Source organism: Neoarius graeffei, chromosome 10 (assembly GCF_027579695.1).
Source record: "Neoarius graeffei isolate fNeoGra1 chromosome 10, fNeoGra1.pri, whole genome shotgun sequence".
Lineage (NCBI taxonomy): Eukaryota > Metazoa > Chordata > Actinopteri > Siluriformes > Ariidae > Neoarius > Neoarius graeffei.
The window spans coordinates 29,451,297-29,465,823 of record NC_083578.1 but is presented as its reverse complement, the minus strand read 5'-3'; the positions used below and the strand labels follow the sequence as shown (position 1 = coordinate 29,465,823).

Below are 14,527 nucleotides of genomic sequence, written 5' to 3'. Positions count from 1 at the left end.
AGGCTGCACTGTGTGGGGGGCCACTTTTACACTCCCCTGACTTTTCTCTCCCCTTTGTGTTGCAGACCGATGCGTCGGACAGAGGGCTGGGGGCAGTTTTGTCCCAGGAGGTGGAGGGGGAGGACCGCCCCGTCCTCTACATCAGTAGGAAGCTGTCAGTGCGTGAGGGGCGCTACAGCACCATTGAAAAGGAGTGTCTGGCGATCAAGTGGGCGGTCCTCGCCCTCCGTTACTACCTGCTGGGGCGCCCTTTCACCCTCTGTTCGGACCACGCACCCCTCCAGTGGCTCCACCGCATGAAAGATGCCAATGCGCGGATCACCCGTTGGTATCTGGCACTCCAACCCTTCAATTTTAAGGTGGTCCACAGGCCGGGGGCGCAGATGGTCGTGGCGGACTTCCTCTCCCATCGGGGGGGGGGGGGGAGTCGGCTGCAGGCCGGACAGCCGCCCGGCCTGAGTCGGGCGGTGGGGGTATGTGGCAGCGGGGGTGTGGTCAAGCGCCGGTCTGCGACAGGAGGGCGGAGTCGGGGAAGGTAAGTGGCAGAATCACTACACCTGACGGCAATTAACCTGTGTTTGTGTGTGTCTTCCCAGTGACCGCGCCCTATTTAAGGAGGGAGAGCGAGAGCAGAGGGGCTGATCCCGAAACCAGATGCCGGTTGTGTGTGTGCGCGTCTGTGTTATCCATATTGTTTCCACTGAAAAGTGTGGCAATAAAAGCTGTAGTTTACGAACCTGATCTCTGTCCTACCATCCTCTGTGCTCCACCCTTAGTTGGAACCGTTACAATATGTAATTGAACTGAGGAGCTACAACCATTTTGATCACATTCACCTTTTCCCATAGAGTTAGTTTGAGGTGCTTCCATTTTTCTACATTATGTTGTATTTTTGTCAGCAAGGGATCATAGTTTAGTGTCGTAATCCCCTCCAAATTCTGAGTCAAACGCACGCCAAGATACTTCATACCTGTAGGAACCTATTTGAAACCAAAACCAGTCACCATGTGAGAATAACATGTCTTTGTTATTGGCATAGCCTCTGATTTTCCCCAGTTTATTTTGTAGCCAGACACAATTGAGTATGATTCTATTACCTCCATCAGTAGTGGTAAGGAAGTGGATGGGTCACTCATTAATAACAAAATGTCATCTGCATACAGCATTAGTTTCTGTTCCTTCTCTTTGTCTACCCCTTTCAACCCTACAATATTTGGGTCCTTCCTAATCTTAATAGCCAAAGGTTCCAGTACCATCGTAAAAAGCAAAGGGGATAGTGGACACCCCTGGCGGGTGCCCCAGGCTGAAGTGTTCTTGAGCAAGGTACCTAACCCCTAACTGCTCCCCGGGTGCTGTAGTATGGCTGCCCACAGGAAGAAAAATGCACGTGTTCAGTCATCATTAATTATTAACTGAAACATGTTAAATGCTCTCAGGTTGCAATATTGCAAGACTTGATTTGTTTTTAGTTTTGTTCAGGAAAACATGATGAAAGGTAACCACTGTGTTCTGCACATCTCTCTCTCTCTTTCTTTCTTTCTTTCTCCCTCCCTCCCCATCTTGTGTGCGCTACAGAGGAAGACGGTCGTGAACTGGCAGTTTCTTGTCTTGGGGGCTCAAAAAGATAACCATTTACTCCGGAATATCCTTGATAATCATTTGCCCCTTCATCCAACATATAAGAATCCCAATTGCTGTCAGAATTCTCTCCAAAATGTGATTCCATATCGAGACTGCTCTAACCACTGCTGCACACAGGAACGAAATTGATACCTGGATTGTTACACGTGTGACGTCGCACACCCCTTCGGGATCTTCCAGATGAGTCTTGGCAGGTTCTGTGAAAATTGACTAATCATCTTGATTTTCCATTAATTTACAGCCTTTTGGATCAGCGATGGTTCGAAAACACATGGTCAGTCAATCAGTATGATTGTTGCTTTGTACAAGGAAAAAAGTGGGGTTTAGAGGCATTACATACACTTTAAACAATGATGAGCCACTGCTCACCCTTCTTCCCTTTTCTGCCAGCTGAGCTCCACTTGTGACATAGGAAGGGGAGCCAAATCTGAACGGCTTGTTGAAGCATGTGTTTTCTGAAAGAGGCAGCCCAAAAGAAGCTAACTGGGTTGTCTTATTTCAGAGTTTGTGGGTTGGTAGACACCCCAGATACCTGAATGTATGTGCACAAGCACTGAAAAAGTGGGTTTTTCATATGTCCCCTCTAATGACAAAAAGTGTCTCCTCTAATGGTACTAAAAGGAAGATATGTAAAACCTGATTTTTTAATAAAATGTAAATAGTAAAAAAAAAATTATACATACACACACACAGATATATATCTATATATATTTTTTTTATCTATAGGTTGTTATGGTATCCAGAGAACAACCACTCTTTGTCCAAAGTTGATGCGGAGTCAGATGGATTTATGAACATTGCACTGTGGATCATTCAGCATCTCAACCTATAATCACCAGATACTATGTAATATACTTATAATGGCCTTACATATTTAAATTGAAATATAGGCATTGAAGGTCTTGTTCAGTCATTGAGGTGTGTATATGATAACTATGATGAGTGATCTAAGAGTGTTTCTTTTCAATTTGTTAGTTATGCAAACCTTACCAAAAACTGTATTAGTACACTAATGTTTTACTTGAGGTTTAAAACAGACTGATCTGAATAAAAAACTTGAAACTGTACTAAACACTGGCTTATTCAAGAAATTATTTTGTGACTTCTCTCACAACTGATCTTTGACACTATCTGGTACTATACTGATGTTCTTTGTATTTTCATTCTCTTATTGAAACCCTTAATGGTTCTTTCTTCTGCCACTGTTTGATACACTCTGGGTATTTCCTGTTCCTTTTTAAAATAAATGTGCTTAAAATGTGTATTTTATTCTCCATTGTGTATTTTCTTTTTAAGACCGTGATACTGTCACAAGACTGTCAGGACACCTGTTCCCAAAGAGCAGATGAGGTTTGAGAAAAAACTGCTTCAGTTTCCAAACCCATAGTTATCATTCATTCTTTTCTTCTGAGACATTTTTACAAGTAGAATTCTATTTATCCAGTGTAATAAAGCATTTTACTCTTTCATGCCACCATATGACCTGCACAAAGATAGATGTTTGATAGAATCTGTAAGATCCAAAAACAAAACAGATTAATGCCCTTTTAATCATTTGTCTCAAAAGGTAAGATTATGTGCCTTTTTTTCTAAGGTCTAGCACATGGCTTGACCACATGTGCTTGTAATTTGCCTACACTTCATAGTGTTATTCTGGGTTGAATGTTTTCACTTCTGTAAATGCCTGAATGCTGTGTGAAGCTGTCTTTTTATTAGATTACTTCCTCATCTGTAAAGTGCAAATTTTCAGGTAAAGATGAAGATGCTCTTGGTAAGTATATAATACATTATAAACGTGTGTGTGTGAGATTTACGTAATGAAAAAAAACTAACATACAAAATATATCATAAATTCACTAATTATAATATGATTCCTTAGCTTCTATTCTATAGCTTCATAAGAACCAATAAAAAGCCAACCTAAAAAATAGATTTTCAGTAAATTCTTGAATCTAAAACGAGATTTTTGACTTTCTAAAGGTAATATTGTTATGTAACTTTATAATTTCATAATAGCCTCTCGTATCACACATTTGACTTTTTCTTGAGGATCATACAAATTGGGAAGTTCTCACGGGCACATTTTTACTGGCACTATTATCGTGTGTGTGTGTGAATATATATATATATATATACACACACACACACTGTTCTTGTAAAATAGATTAAGCCTGTTTAGTTATAGTAAACAGGCAAGTGTGTATGTGTTTCTTATTTTCTGATGATATTTGAAAGATGCATGCATTAGTTGTTAATGAAATGAAATTATTATAACATATAAGGGATATTGTCAAATAGAATTTCACATTCATTCAGTGTATATTAGATTCAGATTAGATTAGATTCAACTTTGTCATTGCACATCACAGGTACAAGGCAACAAAATGCAGATTGCATCTAACCAGAAGTGCATAGCAATAAATAACAAGTGTAATGTACAGGAATTACAGGGTATGGAATGGTATAATGATATGATAGATATTTACAGTATGTACAAATGTGCAATATGAATGAACTATAGTGCAATGATATGATATACAGTGGGGCAAAAAAGTATTTAGTCAGTCACCAATTGTGCAAGTTCTCCCACTTAAAAAGATGAGAGAGGCCTGTAATTTTCATCATAGGTATACCTCAACTATGAGAGACAAAATGAGAAAAAAAAAATCCAGAAAATCACAGTCTGATTTTTAAAGAATTTATTTGCAAATTATGATGGAAAATAAGTATTTGGTCAATAACAAAAGTTCATCTCAATACTTTGTTATATACCCTTTGTTGGCAATGACAGAGGTCAAACATTTTCTGTAAGTCTTCACAAGGTTTTCACACACTGTTGCTGGTATTTTGGCCTATTCCTCCATGCAGATCTCCTTTAGAGCAGTGATGTTTTGGGGCTGTTGCTGGGCAACACGGACTTTCAACTCCCTCCAAAGATTTTCTATGGGGTTGAGATCTGGAGACTGGCTAGGCCATTCCAGGACCTTGAAATGCTTCTTACGAAGCCACTCCTTCGTTGCCCGGGCGATGTGTTTGGGATCACTGTCATGCTGAAAGACCCATCCACCTTTCATCTTCAATGCCCTTGCTGATGGAAGGAGGTTTTCACTCAAAATCTCACGATACATGGCCCCATTCATTCGTTCCTTTACACGGATCAGTCATCCTGGTCCCTTTGCAGAAAAACAGCCCCAAAGTATGATGTTTCCACCCCTATGCTTCACAGTAGGTATGGTGTTCTTTGGATGCAACTCAGCATTCTTTCTCCTCCAAACATGACAAGTTGAGTTTTTACCAAAAAGTTCTATTTTGGTTTCATCTGACATTCTCCCAATCCTCTTCTGGATCATCCAAATGCTCTCTAGCAAACTTCAGACGGGCCTGGACATGTACTGGCTTAAGCAGGGGGACACGTCTGGCAATGCAGGATTTGAGTCCCTGGCGGCGTAGTGTGTTACTGATGGTAGCCTTTGTTAATTTGGTCCCAGCTCTCTGCAGGTCATTCACTAGGTCCCCCCATGTGGTTCTGGGATTTTTGCTCACCATTCTTGCGATCATTTTGACCCCACGGGGTGAGATCTTGCATGGAGCACCAGATCGAGGGAGATTATCCAGTGGTCTTGCATGTCTTCCATTTTCTAATAATTGCTCCCACAGTTGATTTCTTCACACCAAGCTGCTTACCTATTGCAGATTCAGTCTTCCCAGCCTGGTGCAGCTAGGTCTACAATCTTGTTTCTGGTGTCCTTTGACAGCTCTTTGGTCTTGGCCATAGTGGAGTTTGGAGTGTGACTGTTTGAGGTTGTGGACAGGTGTCTTTTATACTGATAACGAGTTCAAACAGGTGCCATTAATACAGGTAATGAGTGGAGGACAGAGGAGCCTCTTAAAGAAGTTGTTAAAGGTCTGTGAGAGCCAGAAATCTTGCTTGTTTGTAGGTGACCAAATACTTATTTTACTGAGGAATTTACCAATTAATTCATTAAAAATCCTACAATGTGATTTCCTGGATTATTTCCCCCCATTCTGTCTCTCATAGTTGAAGTGTACCTATGATGAAAATTACAGGCCTCTCTCATCTTTTTAAGTGGGAGAACTTGCACAATTGGTGGCTGACTGAATGCTTTTTTTGCCCCACTGTAGATATTTGCAGTATATACAAAACATGGTATGAATAAACAGTAGTGCAAATGGTGATAGTGCAGTGAAGTCAGTTCAAGTCAATTCAGTTTGTTTGGGGGGGGGGGTTGTTGAGTGTGTGTGTGGAGGGGGGGACTGTAAGGAGCGGAGTTCAGCAGTGAGACAGCTGAAGGAAAAAAAACTTCCTGAACCTGGTGGTTTTGGTCTGAAGGCTCCTGTAGCGCCTTCCAGAGGGCAGGAGAGTGAACAGTTTGTGTGCTGGGTGGCAGGAGTCTTTGTTGATGTTTATGGCTCTCCTGAGACATCACTTCCTGCAGATGTCTTCAATAGCAGGAAGTGAGGCTCCCACAACACGCTGGGTGATTTTCACCACCCTCTGCAGTGCCTTCCAGTCTGAGACAGAGCAGTTCCCATACCAGACTGTAATACAGTTGGTTAGGATGCTCTCGATGGTACAGTAGTAGAAGTTCACCAGGATGTCTGAAGAGAGGTGGTTTTTCTTCAGAGTCCTCAAGAAAAAGAGATGCTGGTGAGCCTTCTTGACCAGGTTGGAGCAGTTGGTTGTCTAGGTGAGGTCCTGCGAGTTGTGGATCCCCAGGAATTTGAAGCTGGTCACACGCTCCACTGCTCCACCATTTGATGTGGATGGGTGTGTGTGTGTGTGTCTCAGCATTCCTCCTGAAGTCCATGATGAGCTCCTTGGTCTTATTGGTGTTGAGCAGCAGGTTGTTCTTGCTGCACCACACAGCCAGGCGGTCCACCTCCTCCCTGTAGGCTGACTCATTGTTGTCCTTGATGTGGCTCATCACTGTGGTGTCATCTGCAAACTTGATGATGGTGTTAGTGTAATGTACAGGTCTGCAGTCATGAGTAAAAAGGGAGTAGAGGAACGGGCTCATCACACAGCCTTGTGGTACGCCGGTGTTTAGGATGAGGGTGGAGGAGCAGTGATTGTCTAAATGAACATGTTGGGGCCTGTTGGTTAGAAAATCCAGCAACCAGTTGCAGATGGGAGCACTGATGCCCAGATCTGTGAGTTTGGTGATGAGCTTAGAGGAGATGACGGTGTTAAATGCTGAACTGAAGTCTATGAACAGCATTCTGGCGTATGTGTTGCCATTGTCCAGGTGCGAGAGGACAGAGTGCAGTGCTATGGAGACTGCATCTTCTGTGCTCCTGTTCTTGCGATACGCAAATTGGTGGGGGTCCAGGGTGGGGAGAAGACAGGATTTGAGATGTGCTTGGACCAGCTGCTCTAAACACTTTGTAATGATGGGGGGGAGTGCTACTGGACGGTAGTCGTTGAGACATGCTGGAGTGGAGTGTTTTGGTACTGGCACGATGAAGGTGGTCTTGAAGCAGGTCAGAACAACAGCATGGGCCAAAGACATGTTGAATAAGTCCGTCAGGACCCCCGCCAGCTCCCCAGCACATGCTCTGAGCACACGTCTGGGGATGCCATAAGGGCCTGCAGCTTTGTGTATTAAAGGATAACAAATTAAATATCCTTTAATTTGTTAATGTAATTTTTTTCCTGTACCTTGAATATCTACACACACAAGACCTAATCATTTTTTATAATTAAAATAGCTATTCACTACTCCGCATGCATTAACTCGCAGACAGAGAGAGTATGCCACCCCTCCCTCCCTGAGAGCACAGGCCAATTTTTGCTGTGTTAGGCTCCCAGCCTCCTAGATGACTGTGGCATCATTGGGATTCTAACTTGCGATCTCTGGATGATAGGGCAAACTGTTTGTCTTTGGTTTGGTAAATGTAGCATGACCTTACAAAAATAAATTATACACACAGGACAGAACAATTTCAAAACATAACAGTACAATAAATAGTATTAGTTACTAGCGTGATATACTTCAATGTTTTAACAAATTTCTATCCAATGTGTTTGTCTATAGGTCATGTTTGGACCCGGATTGTACCTGTTTTTTGTACTGGATCAACTCAATTTGGTCAAAACACTGAACCTGGAATTCTACCCTTGTGACAAAACCTTCAGCAATGGAAATATACATTTAGACTGCATGCACAGAAACCTCAAGAGCATCCCCAAATTCAGGTCCCTTTTTATCACCTTATTAAATCTGGATGGAAATCGTATACATCAAGTGAAAAGTGATGATTTCTCAGATATTCCCAATCTTCAGAGTCTAAGTTTAAAGTGGAACTGTTTGCCTGGTCGCCTCAAGGCACTGAAATTGCCTTCATGCCAAGTGATTATTGACCATGATGCTTTTGTTCATCTCAAGAACTTGACCTTCCTTCACTTGGCAGGAAATAGTCTCAAGACTATTCCTCTTCTACCCCAGAACCTTGAAGTCTTAGGCTTAGAATTTAACAATATTTTCCGCATTGAACAACACCTAGGAACACCTTTTCTCAAACAACTGCTTCTTGCCAAAAATTGCTACTATGCCAACCCCTGTAATGAATCATTTTTCATTGATCAAATGGTGTTTCAGGGTTTACCTTTGCTTCAGAACCTCACTCTTGGCTTTAATAATCTGACCTCCATTCCCACACACCTGCCAGCCTCACTGGAAAGTCTAGACCTGAAACAAAACAGGATAACGGAGATCCGGGAAGGCTCTTTTACAAACCTCACTAAACTCCGTTACCTTAATCTGGAGTGGAACTGTCAAAGGTGTGATCATGCAGCTCAACCTTGTTCCCCTTGCCCAAATAATTCATCCTTAGGCCTGCATGAGACAGCCTTTTTTGAGCAGAGAGACTCACTTGTTACCCTTAGTCTACAGGGAAACTCAATTCGTTCCATTCCGAAAAATCTTTTTGCACAACTAAAGAAACTAAAGACGCTTGACCTCTCAAACAATCTCCTTGCCTACAGCATCAGTAATGGCACGTTTTATGAGGAACTGCAGGGTGTTGTGTCCCTGAGCCTTCGCTATAACTACCATCCTCTGAAAATATTTCCATTGTTGGTACTGTCACCCTCTATTAGCAGAATGAAGTCCTTGAGGAAGCTTCATTTAAGTGGGCTTTTTTTTCATCAGTTGTCCATCAATAGCCTTAAGGCTCTTTTCAGCCTACCACAGCTTGTGTATCTTGACCTGAGCCTGAACTTCATTCGTTCTTGTAATTTAACTGCATTTAAGCAACTGAGATCCTTGAGAATGGTTGACCTTTCGCAGAACATGATAACAATCAACCCATACTACACAGCAAGCTCTAGTAAGGCCCTGACCCTGGATAGGTATCAGAGGGATGATCATCTGCAGCTTCAAGATACGCCTGCATTCGAGTCAAAGCTCCAGATGAATTTTATGCACTGCACTGGCAAAGAATGTCCAAAAAGTTATTCGATGCAGAAATTTCAAAAGTGTTTTTGTTATGGAGAACTCTTTTTTGACCTATCGCAAAACAATATCCCATGGATTAATGCAAGTACTTTCAAAGGACTGGAGAAAACTGTGTGCTTGGATCTGTCCTATAACTATATGAGTCAAGCTTTAAATGGCCACCAGTTCAATCTGCTTACCAAACTGGTATACCTCAACATGGCACACAACCGTATTGACCTTTATTTTATTGAAGCATTCCAGGAGCTAGGAAGCACACTTAAGGTTCTTGATCTCAGCAACAATGAATTCCATTTTCTCATGAGGGGAATAGGGCACCGCTTCACATTCATAAAGAACTTGACTTCGCTTGAAGTTCTTAGTTTAGCAAACAATAACATTGGTATGCGAATCTCCAACACACTTTATAGTACATCTCTAAAGTGTCTGTTGTTCTCTGGAAATCGTTTGGACATCATGTGGGACACCCGTGGAGATCAGTACATACGATTCTTTCAGGGGTTGACGAATCTTACATACCTGGACATTTCTGAAAACCAGCTTAGATCATTTTCCCCAGAAGCAATCATTAACCTTCCTCCAAGTATTCGTGTGCTCAGGATGGACTCGAACCTACTGAATTACTTTCCTTGGGAAAATATATCAGTTCTCAGTCAAATGTGCTATCTGAACCTCAGTGGAAACTATCTTTTTGACTTACCAGACCAAGTTATCTACTTTGGCAATAAGCTTAGAAGCCTGGACCTCAGTCATAACCGACTAAGTGTAATTCCAGAGTCTTTCTTTAGTCAGGCAAATGGTCTTAAAGAACTGATGCTCAATCACAACCAGCTGAAGATCTTAGAGCCGCATGCTCTGCCCCCATCATTACAGAAAGGCAATGCCGTTTGTAACACTTCAACCTTCTGCAAGCTAACATTGCATGCTAACCCCTTTATTTGTAGCTGTGCCACTTCCTGGTTTACTGATTTTCTACGAAAAAGTCCTGTGGATATCCCACACCTCACTATAGATGTTCGTTGTGGTTTTCCTCAATCACAGACAGGAGTAAATGTGCTTTCCATTGATCCTCGCTCCTGCCAGGAGATATTTGGCAGTGTTTCCTTCCTCTTTACATTCCTTCTGACTATCACAGCAATTTCAGTCCCTATTTTGAGACATCTATATGGCTGGGACCTGTGGTACTGTTTCCAAATATTGTGGGCAGGACATAAAGGTTACACTCCACTTCAAGGAAACAACATGAACAACCAACATGATGCATTTGTGGTGTTTGATACAAAGAGCAAGGCAGTGAGAGATTGGATCTACAATGAGATGTTGATTAACTTGGAAAGCAGAGGAAGATGGAAATTACGGCTCTGTCTAGAAGAACGGGACTGGGTACCGGGTGTATCATGCATTGAGAATCTACACAACGCAGTGTACAACAGCAGGAAAACGGTGTTTGTGCTGACTAACCAGCGTGGCCATGATTCTGTGAATGGGATAATAAAGCAAGCTTTCCTTCTGGTCCAGCAGAGACTGCTGGACGAGAAAGTGGATGTTGCAATTGTAGTTCTCCTAGATCCTCTCTTCCCCAAGTTCAAGTACCTGCAGATGAGAAAGAGGCTCTGCAGAAAGTCGGTTCTCTCCTGGCCTAAGAATCCTCGAGCCCAGCCTCTCTTCTGGAATGACTTGCATATTGCTCTAGCATCTGACAATGTGAGATCCTATGATAAAAAAGTCACAGAGAGCTTCCTATCTAATGAGTTTCTATAAATCATGGCACCCAGATCTGATGTTTAACCTAAGCATACTAAGTAATTCAGAGGGCCTATTTATTTACAAAAGCTGTTTCATTTATTTACATACATCGAAAAGTATGAAAGCAACACTAACTGCAAAAATTAATATAAGTTTTTGTTCAAGACATTACAGTGATGTATGCATAAAATAAAAGCATGTGACTAAACGTTTGAAGCAATGTCCAGTCTCATCCTGGAGGCAGGAATACACCCTGGACCAAATGCCAGTCCGTTGCAGGCCACCTAAAATACCCGTTCATTTTCACCTATGGGCAATTTATTAGAGCCAGTCCACATTCCAGCTTGTTTTGAGAATTGGAAAGAAACTGCAGTACCTGGAAGAAATCTACATGGAGAGCATTCGAAACACCTCACAGACAGTAACCCAGGAACCCTATACCCAGGAATTGTGAGGTTCCATAACTTCCTGCCATGCCACTGAGCTGCCTGCATATTTTGTGTATTTTACTTACTTGTTAAAATATTCCTGAACAGGAGTTGCTTGCTGCCATACTTTTGGAATATGTATTATTCTATCCACATTCACTGGATATGAGCAATCGAGCACTCTGATTGATTGGCTACTCTACTACTAGGTCATCAGCTCATATACCATGAGTAGAGAAAAACTAAATGGGGGAGCATGTTGCTCAACCAATTGAGGACAAAATGAAAACTCTAATCGAAAACAAAACCCCAACAAATACAAAAAAAGCAACAAAATATGGAATGAAACTATTTAATGGTAAGAATCTTTTTTTCCAATAATTATTACTATAGCATTTTTCACAAATTGCTATTGTCATTTCTCCAGTTTGTTTACATTCTAAGCGGAAATTATTTTGTCGGACGTTTTGTATAAAGTATTTATCGAATTTGGTAAAAATAAAAGTGCTCTGTTTCTCAAAATCCAGTGAATGTGGATAGAATAAAAGTTATTACACTCAATCTCATCATACATAACTTATCGCCAACTCAGCGCGAAGCTCCTCATCGGCTATCAGCTCATGTACGACTCGATTAAGTGGAATAACTTGAATATAGTGCCTCACTGATACCATAATCATTTTTCATATGCCTGAAAATTATTTTCCAGCTTCATAGCAACATCAGATCCTCTAAATTTATTTTTGTTGAATGTACAATAAGACCACGTATAATGACCTGATGTATGAAAAAGTTACAGCATTTTTTCTAAACATTTTATGTATGCTTAGAATTTAAATATGAAAATAAATCTGTCATTTACAAGTCTGTATATTTTGAGACATTTTGATTTTTAAGATCAATTAAAGTGCACTTTGCCACTTGTGTATTTAATTCTTTTTTTGTAACTGGGATGATCCTTCCTATGTTCCTTTCATTGGAAACTTTTTAACAGATGTAAAGTGCCTTATGATCCAGTCTTCATACTTAACTCACACGTACTATTGTCAAGCGGAAGATTCTCCACACAGGGTAGCTATTAATAGTCAAGTAGCCTTGATTTGTGTGCTTAATCATAAAGGCAAGACACAATCTCTCAAATCATTACCTACTGGCTAACTATCTAAGTTGAATTTCGGTTTAATCTAACTCTGGGTTTTCTGAATTTGAACTGTGGGACCACATTTTAGTGAGGAGTCTTGCCATGTTAACTGCATGCCTAATCGAATCTGTCATGTATTCAGTCCAGGGTCACAGATATTAACTTTGGAAAAGTGTAATTTACGAGCTGAAGTACATCCAGTACACACTGTAAATACTCGCAGCTTTTTTTTTTTTTAAACGAACCCAACGTTATACAATTGGTTGGGAAGATAAACTTATTGAAGAAACTGGTGAAGAAATAAATGTGTAAGTTGATACAGAAATACTAATTTGTCCACTTTTATACCGTAGATGTATTTACAGTGTATTTACAAGTGTACCTTGAATGCCTTCATGCTATATGAATAACAATAAATGCAGTGCCATCACAAGCAAAGTATACAAAAGTCATCCTTACAGGACATAAAAATATACAAATGTTTCCTGCAGCAACCCTAATTAGCAATAAAATTTTTACAACAAAGTTCATAGTATGTCTAGTATTGGAGTGGATTACTATGCACTGATCATCCATAACATTAAAACCACCTGCATAATATTGTGTAGGTCCCCCTTGGGCTACCAAAACAGCTCTGACCTGACCCTTGAGGCATGGACTCTACAAAACCTCTGAAGGTGTGCTGTGGTATCTGGCACCAAGACATTTGCAGAAGATCCTTTAAGTCCTGTAAGTTGGTTGCAAGGTGGCACCTCCATGAATCAGACTTATTTGTTCAACACATCCCACAAATGTGGGATTGAATCCTGTTTTACATGAGACTGTTATAATGCATCATCCCAGAGATTCTCACCACCCATGACAGAAGGTTAGTCATGTATGCAATTGTGGTCGTATTTTTCCCATATTACCTCCAGGGTTCCTTGTTATTCAGAACTGGCACCACTTGGTATGTTCCTGGGAGATATTGTATGATGGAGGTATTTATTGCAAATTCTAAAGCATTATTTAATGTGTAATACATGCATGCATGGTCGCAGACCATGCCACCCAGTTCTCTCTTTTCCAGTCCCGATAAGTATTCATGCAAAACCATGCAATGCAAAGAATTTCTGCTCCAATGATCCCTATATTTCTCCAGCCAAGTAACCATCTCCAATCACCAAATAATTGCTCAATTCATTAATTTGCTCACTAGAAAAGCACTCATATGGGCTACGGTTATATGGTAACAAGGTGAAGACCTTTCATTCTCTTATTACTGTTTTGTTGAACTGTTCTGATTTCTTCACCACACACCAGAGAACAAGGGTTTCATTATATCATCGGTCAAGATGATGTGCCTATGGCTAAGGTGGCTGCTGTAACAAAATGGCCCATTCCCAAATCCATCAAGGATCTGCAATATAATTTCTACAGAAGGTTTATTCAGGGCTTCAAGTCTATTTCTACCCCCTCATAGCCCTCCTCAAGAGGGACCCCAAACACCTGGCTTGGAATCCCTGGTGAAGCCTTCACCAAGCTCAAGACATTTTTCACCACATCTCCCATACTTAAGCACCCTGATCCCTCCAAACCACTTGTAGTAGACGTAGATGCCTCGGAATCAAGTGTGGATGCTGTGTTATCACAGCACTTTGGATAAAAGCCCAAACTCCATCCTGTGGCGTTCTTCGCTCAGAAACTTTCACCTGTAGAGCAGAATTATGATATCAGAAATCCTGACCTGCTGGCAGTCAAACTAGCCTTAGAAGAGTGTTGTCACTGGGTATAGGGAGCTAAACAACCCTTCGATACATTCACTGACCACAAGAACTTGGTGTTCTTGGAAAAAGCCAAGTGCTTGAACCCACAGGCTCTGTTCTTCACTGGGTTTCATTTCACCCTCTCCGACTGATCAGACTCCAAAAATGCCAAAGCAGACTCCCTATCCCTATACATTCACGGCAAAGCACCATGACCATGAATCATCATCTATTTTGCCCCTTCCTGTTTTGTCTATGCCATAACCTGGGCCTTCGACAAGAAAATTGCCAATGCACCAGCACACCAAGTCCCTGCTGCATGCCCCACTGTCACACCTTAGCTGCAGG

The 14,527-nt window shown here is 41.4% G+C and overlaps 2 protein-coding genes across 2 annotated transcripts in view; both read left to right on the top strand.

Moving 5' to 3' along the window:
- apeh (acylaminoacyl-peptide hydrolase) overlaps positions 1 to 2,903 on the top strand; it is an 83,086-nt gene extending 80,183 nt beyond the window's left edge. Inside the window, exon 23 of the mRNA XM_060931693.1 lies at positions 2,368 to 2,903. Within this exon, the coding sequence (XP_060787676.1) occupies positions 2,368 to 2,473 (106 nt within the window). The 3' untranslated portion in view covers positions 2,474 to 2,903. The remainder of the gene's footprint in view (positions 1 to 2,367) is intronic.
- Positions 2,904 to 2,991: 88 nt separating this feature from the next.
- On the top strand, positions 2,992 to 12,085 carry tlr9 (toll-like receptor 9). The gene is made up of 2 exons (XM_060931680.1): positions 2,992 to 3,412; positions 7,698 to 12,085. Exons 1-2 carry the CDS (start codon positions 3,398 to 3,400, stop codon positions 10,878 to 10,880), a joined length of 3,198 nt encoding a protein of 1,065 aa, XP_060787663.1. The 5' UTR covers positions 2,992 to 3,397; the 3' UTR covers positions 10,881 to 12,085.
- Positions 12,086 to 14,527: the final 2,442 nt, after the last annotated feature.